Consider the following 20,254-nt stretch of genomic DNA (forward strand, 5'->3'; position numbering starts at 1 on the left):
TTGCTTAATCCATTCCAGAATTTAATTCCACAGACAGATATGCCATTGATATTACCAGGAATTGATTAACGTGGACCCCGACTTAAACAAGTTGAAAAACTTATTCGGGTGTTACCATTTAGTGGTCAATTGTACAGAATATGTACTGTACTGTGCAACCTGCTAATAAAAGTCTCAATCAATCAATCAAATGCTAAATTATGTTGTGCTAAAATAAATAAACACAATTAATGCATATGTGTCTTAAATACACTGTCAATAAAAGTGCAAATAAAAATACAGCTTCACCACTTTAGTCATCATTTTTGCCCTTAAGAAACTTCTCTATGAATTTAGCTCTCGACTTTTTCTGTTTGTTTGAGATTGTCATTACTGCCACAAGTGGTGGAAAGGTGTATTACAACCGCGGCCCATACGGACCCCAGCTGAGAAACCAATATTTTTTGGCGGCCCAACTACGGGTTAAGAAACACTGGTATAGAAAATGTGTGTTCAGTTACTTCCAGCACCATTATAAAGCGACATCATATCTTTGCATCTGCAGCCCAATCATGGAAGACTTCTCCAACCCGGGTGATTTCTTTCTGGATTTCAACTTCAACAATACTGTGGATTACAACTTCACGTTTCCCGACTTACCCGACTCCATGATGCCCGAGATTCAACCCATCCAGATCGTGGCCCTGACCTGCTACGCCATCGTGGTTCTGTTCGGGGTTCCTGGAAACGCCATCGTGGTGTGGGTGACCGGCTTCAACATGCCCCCCTCGGTGACGTCCATCTGGTTCCTCAACCTGGCGCTGGCCGACCTCCTGTGCTGCCTCTCGCTGCCTCTGCTCATGGTGCCTCTGACCCACGACGACCACTGGCACTTTGGCGCCCTGGCCTGCACGCTGGTCAAGGGCTTGTTCTACCTGGTGATGTACTGCAGCGTCCTGCAGCTGGTCTTCATCAGTCTGGATCGGTGCCTGCTGGTGGTCCGGCCCATCTGGTGCCACAACTACAGGCGCCCCAGGTACGCCGTGATCGGCTGCGTGGTGGTGTGGTGTCTGGCCCTCTGCGGGAGCATCCCGCAGTTCGTCCACACCAAGGAGGTCGAGCTGGGCAAGTACAAGCGAGAATGCCTGTCGTTGCACAGCGTCCGGAGCGCCTGGACCGTCACCATATTCCGCTTCCTGTTCGGATTCGTCCTGCCGCTCCTGGCCATCGTCATCTGCCACTGGGTGGTCTACAGGAAGGCCGACAATAAAAAGGCGCACAACAGTCCTCGCTCCAAGCGGACGCTGAGGATCATCGTCGCCGTGGTGCTTACCTTCTTCCTGTGCTGGCTCCCTCTGCACGTCGTAGACTTCCTCTCCCTGGTTACCCCGCGGAGTTCCGACCGCAGCCCCTCGGTCTACCTGGCCCACGTTCTGACGCTTGGCCTGGCGTACTTCAACAGCTGCCTCAACCCGCTGCTTTACGTGTGTCTGGGCCGAGGCTTCAAAGACAGCATGAACCGCTCCCTGTGCAACATCCTGCACTTGCTGGGCGAGGACCCCGGATCCAGGAGCACCATTTCTACTCATGAAACCAAGGCCACAAGCTCCACGGACAAGGAGTTGACCAATGTGTGATGGCGAACAGACACTGACACACAGATTAGTAAACAGCTTTTTCCCTTCCTTTTAATAGACATGTTAGGCCTTATTCTACTCAAATATGTGATATGTTGCCAACAAACTCTTTAATCCTTGTCTTATTCAACTATTTACTCCTGCTTTGTGAAGAACTGATTGTTCGATTGCAACAGTGTCGCTATCGTTTACTTCACTTCCTGTTTATGTCCAGGCCCTGTAAAGCTCAAAAACCACAAGGGAAATTGCAGACTCATACCGCCATCTGTTTTCTAATAGGTTGTTATGACCAGCAAATTATTAAATGACAAAACACAGTTTGAGGTGGAGATATCCAATTTTACATAAGATGCTGTATTTTGTAGTTGGTGGCTTTTTTTTTTTTTTTTTTACACTGTCCCCTCTTAATATGTGATGCTGCTGATACTGTAACTATCATTGTTTGTTTTTGCTGTCATCTATCATAATTGTGGGTTTTTTGCTATGTTATCTGTACCCTCTTAAAGAATCAATTTTTTTTCAATATTATATAGGATGCAATTGTCGCTATTTTATTTTATTTTCTAAAGGTTTTTATTGTTGTGTTATTATGATGGCTTTTACCATTTTTTTTGGCGGTCTGTCCCCTCTTAAAGAATCCTGTTGTTTTCAATATTATATAGGACACATTTGTTGCCATTTTCTTTTCTTTTCTCACTTTTTTAATTGTTGTTGTGTTGTTATGATGGCTTTTACCATTTTTTTGCTGTCTGTCCCCTCTTGAAGAATGATGTCACTGGCAAGGTTACATAGGATGCTATTGCTGCGGTCTCCTGTTGTTGTTTTTTTGCTTGTTACTCTTCTATATCCCCTCTTAACAAATGATGCTGTCACTGTAGCATTATTGCATCAGTTGATGTTATTGCTTTGTGTTGTTATCTATCATAGTCTTTTTTTTTTAGCAATGTTCTGATATATCCCCTTATAAAGAATCAGGTTGTTTTCAATGCCCTATATTTGCCTTGTTCTTTATTATCTCTGTATTTCAATGTTGTTGCCTTGTTTTGATCACTTTCACCATTTCTTTCTGCTTTACCCCTCTTTATGATGTGAATGTTGCATAAGATGCCATCGCTGCTGTCTTCTGTTTGTTGTTCTTTTGGTCTGTTCTCCATTTCCTCTGTCTGTCCCCTCCTCAGGACATATGTTACTGTCATTGTCGTATAGGATCCTGTAACTGCTTAAGCTGTTTTGGTTGCTATGTTCGAATCTGTCCCTTCTTAAAAAAATATGTTGTAAGTATTCAAAGGTTTAAATGTAAACGATGGCATTTTTGCAAAATTTGGTTGCTTTATTCATAATTTTCTTATCTCTTAGTTTGTGTTGTTTAATTTAGTTCAGTCTTCTTATTTGTTTCTTCCTGTCCCTCTGTCACTGACAACGCTACACAGAATATCATTACTGCTCTGGCTATTTATTTTCCTATTGTTTATTTTTGCCCTCTTCACTGTTTCCCTTTCTGTCCCCTCTTAATTATTTATGATAATATCATACTGTAGGATGCCATTGATGCTGTTATTGCTTTGTCTGGTTTCTTTTCTATATTCTCATCAGTTCCCTCTTAAAATATATTGTTTTGACAGTTTCAATGTTAAAATGGGAAGGATGGCATAGTTTTTCTTTTCTCCCCATTTTTGTTGTTGTTCGTTTTGTTCAGTTTTCTCATGTCTTTCTGTCAGTCCCCTTTTAAGAAATGATATCACTGCTAATGTCACAAAGTATGTAATTACTGCTGATGTCGGTGTTTCATTTTCATTGGTGTATTTTTGCACACTTCTCTCTTTTTTCCATTCGGTGCCCTCTTAAGGACTTATGTTACTCTCATTGTTTCCTAGGTTGCCGTTGACACTGTTATTTTCTTTTGCTATCATCTTTTTATTTTGCTCTGTTTCTGCGATGAGGCAGGAATGAGGATGAGGGTACCGCGTATCCGTAGTAATTGGATGGATGGCTACCCGGTCCCCTCTTCAACAATGATGGTCCTGTCAATGTTACACTGCTGTCTGTTGTCGTCTTTTTTCGCTCTGTCTCTATTTTTTCTGGAGTTCCCTCTTATGCAACAATGTCACTGTCAACTTTACATAAAGTGCCATTACGACTGTCTTCTGTTGGAGTTGTTTTGGAGTTCTTTGTATGACCCTTTTTAAAAAAATGATGTCAATTCAATGTTTTTTTTTAGAGATGTCCGATAAATGCGTTAAAATGTTTTTTTTATTTTTTATTAAATCAACATAAAAAACACAAGATACACTTACAATTAGTGCACCATCCCAAAAAACCTCCCTCCCCCATTTACACTCATTCACACAAAAGGGATGTTTCTTTCTGTTATTAATATTCTGGTTCCTACATTATATATCAATATATATCAATACAGTCTGCAAGGGATACAGTCCGTAAGCACACATGATTGTGCGTGCTGCTGGTCCACTAATCGTACTAACCTTTAACAGTTAATTTGACTAATTTTCATCAATTACTAGTTTCTATGTAACTGTTTTTATATTGTTTTACTTTCTTTTTTATTCAAGAGAATGTTTTAATTTATTTATCTTATTCATTTATTTATTTTTTTAAAGTACTTTATCTTCACCATACCTGGTTGTCCAAATTAGGCATAATAATGAGTTAATTCCACGACTGCATATATAGGTTGATATCGGTATCGGTTGATATCGGTATCGGTCATTAAAGAGTTGGACAATATCGGAATATCGGATATCGGCAAAAAGCCATTATCGGACATCCCTATCTTTTTTAAATGATTTATTTTGCTGCTATCTTCTGTTGTTGTTGGACGTGATTCCTCAAATAATGAAGTGTAAAACTATGTTGACATACCAAGAGCAAAGTTGTTTTTATTAAAAACTACATTCATCCCAAACAAGGCCACATCATGGATAACCCAGGTAGTTACATACAGTATGTACAAGCATGTTATTTTGTGAGTCCTTGTCTCTTTATTTGCGGCCACGCTCTTGACTTCGCAGCCGTAAAATGACCTCCATAATGATGACTTACTGGCTCCGACGACAGCTGACAACAATTTAAGCCAGTCATTATAGACGTAGAGCGGCTGCAGCGACGTGTTCTCACGAGAATTTAGTTAGAAAGCTGACACAAAGTGAAGCTCTGTAGTACTTTAGATTATTTTCCTGTAACATGAGTGTTCTTGTGCAAAAACCAACACACGCTGAAAATGCAAGGGTTGGGTAGCAAGGGAGTATTATCACTTATATTAATAATATTATTATTACATTCATTCCTTGTCAAGTGACCCCCCCAAAACCCCCACAAATATCAATTTTCTCCTAATTACAGTGCATGACTTTTCTTATAAAAGTCTACTAAATTCTGCTTACTTTCAGTTCCTGCCCTGGCCATGGCTTGTGAGTGAGCTAAATGTAAACACACGTTACGCTAAACGATATTATTCCACTCGAGTGCTGCTTTAAGATAATATATCTCCAGTCTAGCGTTTGAAGTCGAACCACAGAGTATATTTTCGGTCTTTTAGCGAGAAGTCACTGCCTAGATTTATCTTTAGCTCAGAGAGAGAGAGTTTGCGAAGACTTGTGCAACAGTCTTGGGAACCATCAGATTTATATATTTAATTAGAACGTCACCCTGTAGAGCGCTGGCCTGTTTGTTGGTTAGCAGGCTACTTACCGGTTCATGCAAGGTGGCAAACAAACGGGCATAATCCTGCCAACTCTGTGTAGCTGTTTACTTTTCACTGTTGTACAAGCTAGTGGTGGCCCAAGACTTTTGCTCTATTTGACGTCATGGCAATACGTTCATAGGCTAGCATGCACGAGTGGGAATTTACGAGCCATGAACTGATGAGTCATTGACAATAATTCTTCTGGACATCAGCTCCATAGCAACAGTGCGGACGTGGTCAACATTGAGTAATTTGGTATCAATTATCGTCACTTAGGGGAACATCAAGGCCGATCCGTTTTGGTGCGGACGCTTGTCGGAAGCGAGCGTGACATGTCAGCCTCTAATTAGAGGCTGGGCTGAGAAAAGCTGCTGCAACAGTCAAATCCCGGTTCACACGGTGGTCATGACTTTGAGGGATCCCGACCGGAACCGAAGGATCTTCTTCTTGAGGGCGTGGGAGGCTTTTATCTTGACGAAGGCCTTGGGTTGCGATGGGGTGTTGGCGGCGGCGGCGGCCTGCGCTGACGGCGAGGAGGATGAGGACGTAGAAGCGAGGCGAGGGGGCAGCTGCTGGGGCCACACCAGACCGCCGCTCTCATCCGAGTCGCTGGAAAGCGAGCTGGAGGCCGGCGAGTACACCTCGCTCATGCTGGACTCGGACTCAGCGGGGGCAGCTGCGGCGTAGGCGTCCTCTCCTTGGCAGAGCGGCGCCCGCTGCTGGAAGTCGGAGGGCCAGCGTTGGGAATGGTGCTGCTGATGATGGTGACCAGTGGGAGCGTGACGAGCTTTCCGAGGCGCCCTCTTATGTCCTTGCTCTACATGGCTCTCTCCTTCATCCTGACTGAGCTCCAGGTTGGAGCACCAGCGCCGACCCGCCTTGTCGTTGTTGCTTCCGAGGTGGACCTTTGCCACTTGCCCTTGAGCCTGATGTCTCTCGGTGGTGCTGTACCTGCGCTCGGGCACCACCCGTTGCCCCAGGAGGCTATTCTCCGACTGGGACCGACTGGTTTTGCTGCTGGACTTCTTCGACCTCTGTTTGTCGTTGTGGTTCTTCCTGGAGGTTCTCGACTTGGGGTGGTCAGGCGAGGCTTGGCGGGCTTTGGGTTGTGTCGAGTTGAAGTGTCTGGGGGAGCGTAAGGGCGCATGGCAGGCCTGCCCTGGGATGTATTGAGCACTTACTAGATTGTGCTTGTGATTAATCGGGGGCTGCGGATGCGCACAATGCTGGGGGGATGAGGGTTCACGACAAAGGTTAAGCGCCCCAGCAGCGCAGTTGGGGTCCAGTGGGGGCAGAGGTGATGGTAACCTCCCAGTCAGGGAGTGTGGCCTACACTGGGGGTAGGGCAGAACCAAATAACGCTCCTCTTCCAGAGATGGGGCCTCTCCTCCGCAGGCCTCACCCTCTGGAAGGTCACAACCCCAACTCTGGTTCTTTGGGTTTGGCAAAGGGTCAACTTGGGGCCCTGGGTGCTCCGTGGAAAGAGAGGGGCTTCTCCTGTGTGCAGGGGTGAAGCAGTACGACTGATCCGGGCTCAGCGTCGTGCGAGGCTGACATGGCCGTGGTGATAGTGTGTGACGCTGGACTAGATTAAGGATGTAACCTTCCACCCTCACCACCTGCTGGTAGTCCTCCTGATCACCTGGAGGATGCTGCTGCTGCCAGGGTTGGTCGCCCCTGCTGGCATCAAACATCCATGACTCCACTGGAGTTCCCTCCTCTGCGATGCCCTCCAGAGGTGGATGGGGGGCGGAGAATGAGCGAGGGAGGCCAGCGTGAAGAACCGCCATGTCGGCTTCATTCAACATGAGAGGATCCCCTAATGAAAGAAAACAATACATTGAGTGTTAAAACCTTGGCACAAACACGCTAGTTGGACTGCAGGCCTCCATGAAGGCAAATTCCTGTGTTCATCTATTATTAATCTGCCTCTTTGTGTGCAAGACTAAATCAAAACTAATGAACCTTCAACTTGAGACGCTTAACAAAATTTAAGAAAAATGTAAATCAGACATTTTATCTGAGGTCTCAAGTTAGGAGTATACACCTCCGCCAAGGCCACACTGCTGAGAAAAGTGAGGAAAATGTGATCTTTATTGATCATTATTATTTATTTAATTTGTTTACATGTTTTGTCCAGCCACACAGGCAAATCATATTGTTGATGTAGAGGCCCATATCTGCTGTACATAATTGCTTTAGAAATCCATCCATCCATCCATTTTCTACCGCTTATTCCCTTTGGGGTCGCGGGGGGCGCTGGAGCCTATCTCAGCTACAATCGGGCGGAAGGCGGGGTACACCCTGGACAAGTCGCCACCTCATCGCAGGGCCAACACAGATAGACAGACAACATTCACACTCACATCCACACACTAGGGCCAATTTAGTGTTGCCAATCAACTTATCCCCAGGTGCATGTCTTAGAAATCTTTATTTATTATTTATTAGTTGTTTTGTCACAAGCTACTGACAGTAACCAAGGTCTGCAATATCCAGTTATTATTACATTACAGACCTCCATCAAGGCCAAACTGTTTACAAAAGTGATTAACATTTTTTTTGTATTCATTGTTGTTTGTTTTGTGTGAAACTATTTTACCGGTCTTGATAGAAGTTGAGAAGTGCCAGGTTAAAAGTTATTATTATTATTAAATATTTTTCAATCTGTTATTCAATATTTTTAAATGTGTTATTATGTACAGTAGGGAAGGGATTCATATGGCCCCATTTCTGGGTGGATCTCGTGTGAGAGGAAGATGGGGGGGATGCAGTCTGCTGAAAATGATGGAAAGCACCACTCTACATAGCAATTGACACTGTGTTTAAAGTTGGAATTGCCACAAAACATGTTTTAAAATATTCAACAATCTACTAGGATCTGGCGGCTGAAGAAGATAGTGCAACCCTCAATTTATCACGTTTCTTGAGTCAGGTAAACCACAACAAATGGGGCCATATGAATCCTTGTCACACTATAGCTCTTTTTAAAAATTAAATGAAATACCATTTTTTAAATTCAGCATTATGCGAAAACAGCTAATGGAATGCAGACTGCCCACGAGGCAAACTGATTAATACAGTATGTGGAATAATATGCAGCAAAAACTCCATTAAATATTTAGATTTTTTTTTTTACATTATTTTTATACGTGTGCAGGATTATTCAAGAACTAATGCAAACCTTTCCCAATAATAAATGTAATAAATATCAATAAATGTGGAATCTTGTTGTTATTGTAAAAAACAAAACAAAAACGACATATACATATATAAATATATATATATATATAAGTTATATACTGTATATGTAAGTTTTATTTATTTTTTCGTTTGTGAGCATGATTATTCAAGAACAAACACAGACATGACCGAAGGCAAGTTTATTAATAAAAGTGAATAAAAAAATATATACTGTATATGTACTTTATGTAATATTTTTTGTGTGCATGATTACACAAATACTAAATTAATATTTTTAAAAATGTTTTGTGAAAAAAAAAAATGCACCAACTGTTGAGTGCTTTCTGACTAGCATATACAGTATATATATATATATATATATATATATATATATATATATATATATATATATATATATATATATATATATATATATATATATATATATATATATACTTTTGTATACCATTTATTTTTTATTAGTGTGCAGGATTACACAAAAACTAATGCAAATATATTTTTTTACTTAAATATTTTAATAAATATATGTATGGAGGAATTGACAAAAAAAATATAGTTTTACATTATTTTTATGTTTGTGTCCAGGTTTAATTATGAACAATCGCAGACCTCCCTCAAGGCAAAAAAAAGAAAAAAAGAAAGGGAAATAACAATATTTTACTTAAATCTTTATATATCTATAAAAATAAAATGTGTTTGTGGTCACAGCCAAACTGTTCCCAAAAACGAATTAAAATAAAGAAATCCCAACAATTGTACTATGTAGCAAAGCATGCTTTAGTAACATGATCAAGCCAGGAAGCAGGGTCATTATTTATTGACACAAGGCTTAAAATGACACCGTGTCGACGGCTCCACGTTAAACAGGAAACGGTGAAAAAGAGAACATGTGTGTTTATTTTCTTTACCCAGAGACTTTGGCCTGTCGTTGGTGTAAGCGCAGGAAGGGACCATCTCGGCGGTCTCGGCGGAACAAGATCTCCCTTTAGGCGACTGACCTTCACTGGACTCACAGAAACCTGCAGAGAGAGCACAGCTTGTGTGAGAGAAGAGACCCTTATTTCATGCAAGCCGGTAGGCCACAAAATACCTAAAGTGCGGTATAGAAGAGGGCTGGGACAGTGAGGCCTCCTGTCAGGGAACATAAAATGTTTGGGCTCTCCCCTCCTCCATAACAAAATGATTTTCTGGGGCCTATGTTGGGGTGTTAGTCCGCTCTCTCTATGTGTAGGAAAAAAAAACAACTTTTTTTTGCCATTAAATTAGCTATTGTTTGCATAGTAGGGTTAAAATATTCTGTATTTTGTGATTCTTAATAATGGACAAAATCAATCAATGGGCACTTTATTAGGTACACAACACTTTCTGAGAGGTATTTATTCAACAGCATGCATATTATTACATTTGCATTAGGTTTATCATTATAATTTTTTGAGGTTTTCCACTAAACAGAGTGCACAATATTATCCTTGACGTTTGTTGATATAGCTCATTGGATTGTGCAGGTGTACGTAATGCTGTGTCCATTGGAGCCGTATACGACTGAGTTTGGTCCCAGGAGCTCATTTATAGGCTCAAAAAATGCGATGGGAATCTTCCCCCATGACCGATTCAGAAGATAACTGAACTCGGTCGACTGTCACCTGTGTCTCCTTGAGCGCCGTTATGGCCGCCATGGTGCTCCGTGTCGATGCGCAGCTCTCCCACCTGTTGCTCCAGCGTCTGCATGAGGCCCCACGGGGAAGTCTGAAGCGCGCTCTGAAACAAACACACAAACAAACAAAAACAAGCATGTTAGTCATTTGCTTTGCACGTCTCCTTTGTTTGGAGAATAAAAGCAGACGGCGACAAGGAAACAAGAATGCATGAAATAAAGTTAAAGCACAGAGATGCTAAACCCATGTGAGTCATCGTCCCAAAACGTGCATTATAAATTACATTTTATATCTTCTCAAGGGGACAATACATCAGAATCTATTTAGAGTAGTCTGTGTACACCTTATAACGCAGTATAGATGTACTATTCACTGAAAACGGCTCAACACGCAATCATTGTTGTCCAAAAAGCTGGAAAGACACGAGAGTAGTAAGATAATTGTGTCTTGGTGGTGATAGCATTATGGTCTGGGGCTGCATGAGTGCTACCGGCACTGGGGAGCACTGGTTTAATTGAAGGGAAACACATTCACTATGCCATATTTTTGATACATTTGTTGCTTGTGACATCAAAGCAAAATCAGGCTAAACACTTGGCGAGGAAACAAGTACTCAAGCAGCACTTCTAGCGGACTCAGCCAAACTGCCTTTCGGTAATGTTACAATTTTCCATGCCAACAAAGCTATATGCTATTGAGGTTAATTTGCGTCTTCATTACGAAAGATTTTTTTTGACACTGAATTGATGTCACTGAATTTTTTTGGTTTGAATTTTGTGAACTAAATTGTTTTCACCATCATTTTATAGTTTATGGTTTAAGATTATTTCAAACATGCACACAATTACGACGTGACAAATCACAATTTCCAGCTTCTCTATTTTTTAATATGTTCGAAAATAAGTAGGAGGAAGCAGAGCTTATTTAATCCTATCTCTTTTCAATTTTGGAGCTCTTGCTAACACTTGTATTCACTTCCTGTTCTCAATTATGCTGACACTTTCATTCAATCAAAAATTGTGAGCAAAATGTGTGTTTAAAATTCAGTGTTAAAATATAGTCATTTAAAATTAGTTGTTTAAAAAATCAGTGTAAAAAAACATTGTATAAAAATTCAGTGTTTAAAAAATCAGTGTAAAAAAACATTGTATAAAAATTCAGTGTATAAAGATTCAAGGTAAAAAAAATTCAGTGCAGATATAGTCATTGCTTCAGAACTCATGACTCACTTCAAGTAAATTAAGATTTACACCAAAAAAATGTATACACTGTATTTTTCATACACTGAATTTATTTTACACTGAATTGTAATTCCCTGTTTAAAAAAAGTCAAATCAAAGCATACTTTGATGTAAAGAAAATGAGTTAAAAAAAAGTAACACAAAGGTTCATTACATAAATTCAATGTCCAAATAATGCTTTCTTAACAACAACACAAATTAACCTCCATAGAATGCCAGATAGAAAACACCCGAATATAAAGTAAAGCTCCGCTTTTCCAAATTGCGCTAGCTTGATGCTAATTTACATTGTATTTGCCATAAACGTACTACTAATTTACATGAGCGATTTTACATGGCGATTTCAACGCCTCCAAATTTGGTAGTCAAAACTACAACGAAGACTCACGTTACAATTGAACAGCTGGTGTGTAAGAAATACAATACATACAGTATAAACACTTTGTGGGGCTCAACATAAAACTAGACTGGCACATTCAACCTAATAGCAAGACTACTTCTCAGCTAGCCTATACACTACTGCCATCTAACGTCTTGGAATTGCAGCTGCATACCATGTACTTGCAAATGAGACTCAGGAATGTACTATAACATTATTTTATCATTTTAAAATGTACCATTAACAATTGAGTTTTATTATCGAATAATTAACATTTATTAACACACACAAAAGTAACACAATTTGGTACCATTCAATTGTCATCGACCATGATGGACTCAAAAAGAGAGGCATGCTACTATTAGATTTGTAACGGCTGAGGCATGTTACTATTAGATTTGTAACGGCTGACATGGACGATTCAGTACAAGAAGACTAGTCAACAGAAGCAGTGCTATGAGACAAGCTGATTTTTTTTTTTTTTTTTTTTTTTTTTACTTTTCCCCACATGACCCAGCAAGAGCTTGTCAGACAACTGCAGCATTGTTTTCACCAGCGAGCCTCTTAATTAGGGACACCGGCACAATCTAAGATCTGCCAAATACAACTGATGTTTGTCATCGCGGTTGGATGTCTCTAATGTCTTGTTGGATGTCTCTAATGTCTTGAGTTGGACAAAATATAAGAAACCGCTCTCTGTGTGATGTAGTACACTAAACAATTCAACCACAATTATACCGCTACAATAACAATAGTATGCAAAAATGACTTTTATAACAGTTGCGTGCGGTCTATGAGCACCTTTCCTCCATTATGTTGGACGAGTGTAAAATTACAGTGTATACAACATGGTACCTTGGGATCGGAGTGTCCCAGCTTACAAGTTTTTATGGATATGAGGTAATTGTTATGTTGCAGGCTGCAAGCAAAATTCAGGTTACAAGCGGCTAATTGGCATCACACTGAACCCCGAAAGATTCCACCAAAACATCTGGTCTTACTCATTAGCTTTACCTTATGGCGAGAAATAAGCTAGTTTTTTTTCAAACATGGGAAGGAAGAAAGTGAGTGTGAAGGATAGTTCTGAGAATAAGAAGTGGATGATATTCATTGAATTAAAGAAAGAAATCATCAAAAAATAGGACCGGGCAGAGCACTGCTAGTTTGCACCATACTGAAGCAAAATGGCTCACTAACGTCAGCCAAGAAAGGTAAAAAGTGTGTGAATTATATTTATAAAGCGCTTTACATAGTGAAACCCATTATCTGAGTTACATTTAAACCAGTGTGAGTGGCACTGGTAGCAGGTGGGTAAAGCGTCTTGCCCAAGGACACAACAGCTGTGACTAGGATGGTGGAAGCGGGAATCGAACCTGGAACCCCTCAAGATGCTGACACGGCTGCTCTAGCAACAAAGCCATGCCGCCCCGCATGGTTCGGTTTAAACAATATCTAAATGGTAGACATTTATCCACAAAAATATGGAAAAGCTGCTGATGGTGTGTTTGAGGGAGAAACAGCTGGAAGAAGATTGATTGATTGAAACTTGTATTAGTAGATTGCACAGTATAGTACATATTCCGTACAATTGACCACTAAATGGTAACACCCCAATAAGTTTTTCAACTTGTTTAAGTCGGGGTCCAAGTAACGTAGAAGTCCACTATCCAAAGTAAATGCGGTGCATTATTGTTACACTACTACATAAAACTACTGTAGTTGTTTGTACTACATTCCATTGTATTGTTTTTATTGAATATTTATTATTTATTATTTTCTTTTTCTTTTTCAGAAGGCATGTTACAAGTTGAAATTGGGCTTTTTTGGTTGGGCCTAAAATCAATCATAATTAAAAAAAGTAAATACAATTTCGGTATAAGTGATACTGGCCCTGCATTTAGTTGGTATCGGGTCGATACCAAAATGTATAGTATCTATCGCCCACCTTCTAACACTGTTAGAGACAGGCATAGACCATAACAGATTACTAGCAATTAAGAAGTGGTGTCAACGTTTTTCACTGAGGACAGCACACTAAAAAAATCAAAGGACATGGGGGCCGTTGTGATGTATTTCATTTTCGAAGCCAAACAATAAATTTTTTACAAGAAAGAAACAGCCTGCAAGTCAGCTTTGTGTTATTTGTAGGGGTGCATGATTAATATTGGACAGATACTTATCATGTGAGGAATTATGACATCACACAGATAAATCTGATAACATGACAAAATAGCTCCAATAACCGATAAAAAAAAAAGCTTCAATGAGGCGAGTTTTCCTGTACTGTGATGTAGGTGGGATAGGGTGGGTAAATTAAGTGCTCCTTTTCCCCTACTTGTGTATATTCCCCGCTCCCACCACCCCCGTGCATGGTTGCCTAAACTCCCCCTGAGCTCATCGTAAACAAACATGGCGTCGATCGTTCGAGACATTTCACATGCTGTTTGCAGCAAATATTCTGCAAACATCTTGCGAGGAGGGGAAACCACATCAACACATCAAACCTTATCAGCCACCCAAAACGCCTGCCGAGCCACAGACTATGAACTAAGAAAGGTGAGCACAAACTAAATTTAAATCTACATGTAAAAAAATAGATATAAATAAGTTAATCCGTAATAGGTATCGTTCTTGAGAATCTGGGCTTTATCTGTATCAGTGTTGGTTTGAAAAACTCCTTTTTAGGAATTTTTTATGCTCTTTTATTTCACTTTTTTGTAAGACTAATTTTAGAATGTGCCCTCGGGAATCACTTTGTACACTCCTGCATTAAATCTACAGACACACAGAACAGAACATTCCCATTCTCAATTGTCTTTTGTTACGCCGCCCACCCCCCCCCCCCCCCCCCCGTTTCCGCCGCAACTAAAAGTAGTATGATTTGTCTATAAAATTGTAATAAGTACACCTCTGCATAACATTGTATCTTTGTTAATATTAAAGAAAAAAAAGAAACAAAGAAATATAGATCAACTTACAACAACGAATATATATATATATATATATATATATATATATATATATACTGTATATATATATATATATATATATATATATATATATGTATATATATATATATATATTTTTTATTTATGTTTATTTTTTATTTATTTTAAAAAAATTTTTTTTTTTTTAAATATATTTTTATTTTTTTATTTTTTAGTCTGTAACAGAAAAGATTTCAAGTGCATCAGTTTGCCTGAAATTCAAAAATATAAATAGGTCCTTATTTACACTATAAACATATTTGACCGACTTGGCCTATTTGATACTGAACAATTAAATTAAATAAACTCAATGAAAAATAATACATTTAAATTTATCAGCAACATTATTTCAGGAGTACAATATTTAAAACACTTTAATCTACAAAACTGAATAAAACAAATTGTGCAGGGGAAGCACAGCCATAAGAGGTCAGTAAAGGAATTTAATTCCATCACGTTTGATTATGGACAAAACACTTCCAATAAACTATTGTGGGACCTCTGACACTTACTTAAAAATGGTAAAATTTGGTGTAATATTGGACATACAATGCTCATTGGGCCCAATGTCCACATCTTCTCAAAAGTTAATCATGTTTACAAGGGGAAAAAGGGGAAAATACAACAACGCTGACTCCTTTTGTCCAACAATAGATGCTCATGAGGAGGGTCAATTGACCCACGCTAACCTATGCTTCCCCAATAACCTTGTCACCCCCCACAAACACCGCCATTCCTATTGTCTCAACAAGGGCGCTCATTGTCTGGCAACAAAGAGCGCCTCAGCATAGCTCCGTCAATATGTTCTTGTGCGCCGCAGGGACCTCGAGCGGGGCGCTTTTTTGCTATTAACGCCAATGGAAATCAATGAATCAATAATGCAGTTCCACACAATTGATTGCTTGAATACAAGTAAGAGAAAAGGTGCACGCCGAACATTCGATGGCGTGGTTGTGGTGCAAGGAGCTTTCAGCGGGCCGCTGGGACATGATTGTCTATTATTAATGCTCTCACCACACTGTGCACTTTCATTACCCTTTTACTGCATCCTCAGCCCTGCCGGGGGGATGGGGGCACACGGAGGACAGCGCTTAGCCAGCCTCACCTCGCCATAAAGCAGCTGTATAGAAAAACGGGGACCAATAGGATCCAGGAGGAGAGATGCTCCTGCCGTTTCAGTGTGAGGAAGATGGAAAAAATGCTGGCTGGTTGAGATCATAAAGCAGTCAGTGGTTCATCACCAGGACATAAACATCCATGGAATGGACCAATAAGGCAGCCACAGTGCTGGAGCCTCTATAATTAAATCACAGAGGACTGTGGGAGGCCACACACGCACACACACATGCACACACACATGCACACACACACATCGTTGTATCCATGTGAGGACTATCAGTGACATAATGCATTCTCTTGCCTGATGTTACTACACAGCAAAGTACCTCATTGTCACCAACACTTTAACTTCCACCGTGCAATCATACATCATACATCATATTGTGCTGCGTTCGAGACAGCCGGGACATTTTTCGACCACCGACTCCAAAAAAGTACATCAGGATTTGGGTCGATTGTGTGGGGTTTAGGGTTGTCCCAATAACAATATTGTTGGTACCGGTACCAAAAAATCTTAGGGTACGTTAAACATATGTTTCTTATTGCAATTTAGTCCTTAAATAAAATAGTAAACGTACTAGACAACGTATCTTTTAGTTGTAAGTAAGCAAACAAAAGCACCTCATTAGTCTGCTGACATATGCAGTAACATAGTGTAACTTCTCATTTATTTATTTATTTTGTCAACATTATGAAGGACAAGTGGTAGAAAATGAATTATTAATCTACTTGTTCATTTACTGTTGATATCTGCTTACTTTCTCTTTTAACATGTTCTATCTACACTTCTGTTCAAAAGTAATAATCACTTATTCTTCTGTTGTTTGATACTTTACATTAGTTTTGGATGATACCATAAATTTGGGTATCAATCCGATACCAAGCAGTTATAGGATCATACAATGGTCATATTCAAAGTCCTCATGTGTCCAGGGACGTATTTCTTGAGTTTATAAACATAATCCATCCATCCCATCCATTTTCTACCGCTTGTCCCTTTGGGGGTGCTGGAGCCTATCTCAGCTGCACACGGGCGGAAGGCAGGGTACACCCTGGACAATACATTTTTAAAAAAGGAAAAAAGATTTTGTGATGCTAAAAAAAAAATCGACATAATCATAGTAGTATCGACTAGATACGCTCTTGTCCTTGATAACATTACAGTGGATGTCAGGTGTAGATCCACCCATGGCGTTTGTTTACATTGTGACGCCGGTGAGCTACGGTGTGTAGTGAAGCATGTTTAGCTATTCCTCGTCCTGCAGGGATGATACTTGTAAGAAACTTACATTATTTGTCGCCGTGGAGACCAGGATTAATGATTTAGAAGTAGCTAAAACACTGCAGACTGTGGCTAGACGTTAGCCGCTAGCTATCTAGCCATGTCTTAAAGCACGTCTTTCTGAGGGCGTTTCAGTGTTACAACTTCACCTTTATCTTTAGTTTTTAGGCCAAAATGCGTCCGTTCTCCCTTTTCTGTCTACACACCTTGTCTGATTGTGTGCTGACAAATATGCTCCTCTGCTCGTAAAATCAGCAATGTAACGACGTTACGACGCGCCGTCATGCCCGTTAAAAAAAAAGGGGGGCGGGTACCGGTACTTTTTAGAGGCGGTATAGTACCGAATATGGTTCATTAGTATCGCGGTACTATACTAGTACCGGTATACCATACAACCCTAGTGGGGTTCATGGTTCAGTAGTGTTAATCTTAAAGTAAAAATGGAGCGTCTTTGACCAACAGAGGCGCTGTTGACTCACTCTCAATTACTTTGCCGTCTAAAGAAGTCGATTGAAAATCTAGATATATATTTTTTAATCAATGGAATTTCCGACAGCCAGGAAAGCGGCGCTGTTTTTCAAAATGACAGTTGATTTTGACCTAAAGTGAAACGTTGTGAAAAATAACAGCACAAGTAAAGAGGATGAGGTATGCAGTACTTTAACGTTTCTGTCACAGAAAGTAGCGTCTTTATTCAAGACAGTGAATAAAGACAGCTGCTACACATATTGAAGAGGAAAAATCTGTTGCTTGCAACTAAGATAGAAAGAAAAAGAAAACCTTGGACTGAACATTTGTACAAATCTGCAGACCAATGTCAGCGTGATGCATGGATAACATGATTTAACTACAGAAGGAGTAGATGAAAGGCTGGTTGGCTTCATGTTGTGGAAACAAGCAAGGAAAAGTATTACATTGCATCCATGCTGCTTGGATTTGGGTTCGAAAATAGTATCAGTTTTCAGACAATGCACGATATGCTGCTGGCTGCCATGCCTTACTAAACCTAAAAAGAAGGATAAAAAATATAGAAGACCCAAAATGGATTGTTATTCAAGACACTGTATGATATGCTGCTTTGGCTTACTCCACTGCAAAAACTGAAATCTAAGTAAGATTAAATATCTCAAATAAGGGTGATATTTGCTTATTTTTTGTCTGATAAGATGATTCTTCTCATTAAGCAGATTTTATGTTAGAGTGTTTTACTTGTTTTAAGGGTTTTGGTCCTAAATTATCTCATTAAGATATTACAGCTTGTTGCTGAGATTTTATTACCTATATTGAGTAAAACATGCTTGAAACTAGAATATCAACTGATGCAAAGCTGTGTCATTAGCACTCACAAGAATAAAACTACTTTTTTAAAGTAATAATTTCTTCTTTCAAGCATGTAAAAAAAAATCATAACTTTGACACAATTGTGTCTCATATTAAAACAGATGACAGCCAAATGGACTTTTGCTGTTTTATTTTCAATGAAACAATAGAAAATACGTACTTATATAGTAGTACAGTTATTAGTGAGAATATACTTATTTTAAGGTATTTTTGGGTTCATTGAGGTTAGCTAATTTTACTTGTTTTAGAAAGTCTTGACAAGCCAAATTTTCTTGTTCTATTGGCAGATAATTTTGCTTAGTTCAAATAAAATACCCCTCTTTTTTTTTTTTTTTTTTAATTGTTTTTGAACACTGACTTTTTGCAGTGTAAACAGAAAGAAGGAGAGAAAAAATATAGAGTACCCACAATGCATTGTTATGCTACTACATGATATGCTGCTTGGATCTCACTGGGAAAAACCTATTTCTTTATGCTGCTTGGATATCACTGGGAAAAACCTATTTCTTCCAGACAATGCATGATATGCTGCTTGCCTAACTACTTGCTAAATTTAGAAAGTTGAAAAACGACTGCATTGTTATTGAAGACACTGCTTGACATGCTGCTTTGCCTAACTAGTAACTACTTTTAGAAAGAAGAAAAAATAGCAATGGTAGGCTGCTTGGATTTCACTGTCACGGGAAAACACTTCGAGACAATGTATAATATGAATATAATAGAAAATAATATAGCTTTATGGTCTGTTTCTACAGTGAAAAACAGAAATATGTTTTTCACACGGAATGATCACAAATTAAAAACACATTCACACACAGCATCAGGTATAACCAAGAGACAGTGATGCTGCTATGCCTTATTGATTTATAAAGATGCCAAATTAATATACAAAACCCACAATGCGTCATTATTCAAGACACTGCATGACATACTGCTTTGCCTTACTACTTTTAGAAAGAAGGAAGTGCATGATATACTTCTTGGATCTCACTTTCAAGGAAAAAAACCCTGCATATGTTTTCCTGACAATGCATAATATGCTGCTTGCTGCTATGACTTACTAAATTTAGAAAGAAGCACAAACAGTCATACCAAAGACTATAAAGATGGGACCCATTACCTCCCTGCTTGACACTCAGCATCAAGGGTTGGAATTGGGGGTTAAATCACCAAAAATGATTCGTGGGCGCGACCACCGCCGCTGCTCACTGCTCCCCTCACCTCCCAGGGGGTGAACAAAGGGATGGGTCGAATGCAGAGAATAATTTAGCCACAGCTCGTGTGTGTGACAATCATTGGTACTTTAACTTTAACAAATATGCAGGACCCACAATGCACTGTTATCCAAGACGATGCATGATATGCTGCTTTGTCTCACGAAACTTAGAAAGAAGGAACAATAATATACAGAACCCAAAATGCACCGTAATTAAAGACTCTGCATGATATGCTGCTTGGATTCCACTGTTGTGGAGAAAAAGCATCTATCTTCCAGACAATGCATGATATGCTGCTATGCCTTACTCAATTTAGAAAAAATAATAAAATAAATACAGAATCCACAATCCATCGTTACTCAAAGCACTGAACCTCAAAAGAAAACCAAGACCACCAATTGTGCAACATAAGCATTGGAAATATACTCTATATGAGCTCATGTCTCTGTACATGCACTTCAAGGCGCCCCTTATTAAAATATCCAACTTGAAACACTTGACTCTTTTTTA

At 39.5% G+C, this 20,254-nt stretch overlaps 2 protein-coding genes across 2 annotated transcripts in view; one reads left to right on the forward strand and one right to left on the reverse strand.

Annotated features, from left to right (window-relative positions):
• Positions 1–417: 417 nt before the first annotated feature.
• Positions 418–3,876, forward strand: c5ar1 (complement C5a receptor 1). The gene is made up of 2 exons (XM_061972674.2): positions 418–2,890; positions 3,491–3,876. Exon 1 carries the CDS (start codon positions 552–554, stop codon positions 1,614–1,616), a length of 1,065 nt encoding a protein of 354 aa, XP_061828658.1. The 5' UTR covers positions 418–551; the 3' UTR covers positions 1,617–2,890; positions 3,491–3,876.
• Positions 3,877–4,487: 611 nt separating this feature from the next.
• The window catches only part of dact3b (dishevelled-binding antagonist of beta-catenin 3b), a 35,334-nt gene continuing 19,567 nt past the window's right edge, over positions 4,488–20,254 (reverse strand). Inside the window, exons 2-4 of the mRNA XM_061972675.1 lie at positions 10,167–10,281; positions 9,432–9,542; positions 4,488–7,138 (exon numbers count right to left, since the gene is read on the reverse strand). Coding sequence (XP_061828659.1) covers positions 5,712–7,138; positions 9,432–9,542; positions 10,167–10,281 — 1,653 coding nt within the window. The 3' untranslated portion in view covers positions 4,488–5,711. The remainder of the gene's footprint in view (positions 7,139–9,431; positions 9,543–10,166; positions 10,282–20,254) is intronic.

Source organism: Nerophis lumbriciformis, linkage group LG17, assembly GCF_033978685.3.
Source record: "Nerophis lumbriciformis linkage group LG17, RoL_Nlum_v2.1, whole genome shotgun sequence".
NCBI lineage: Eukaryota > Metazoa > Chordata > Actinopteri > Syngnathiformes > Syngnathidae > Nerophis > Nerophis lumbriciformis.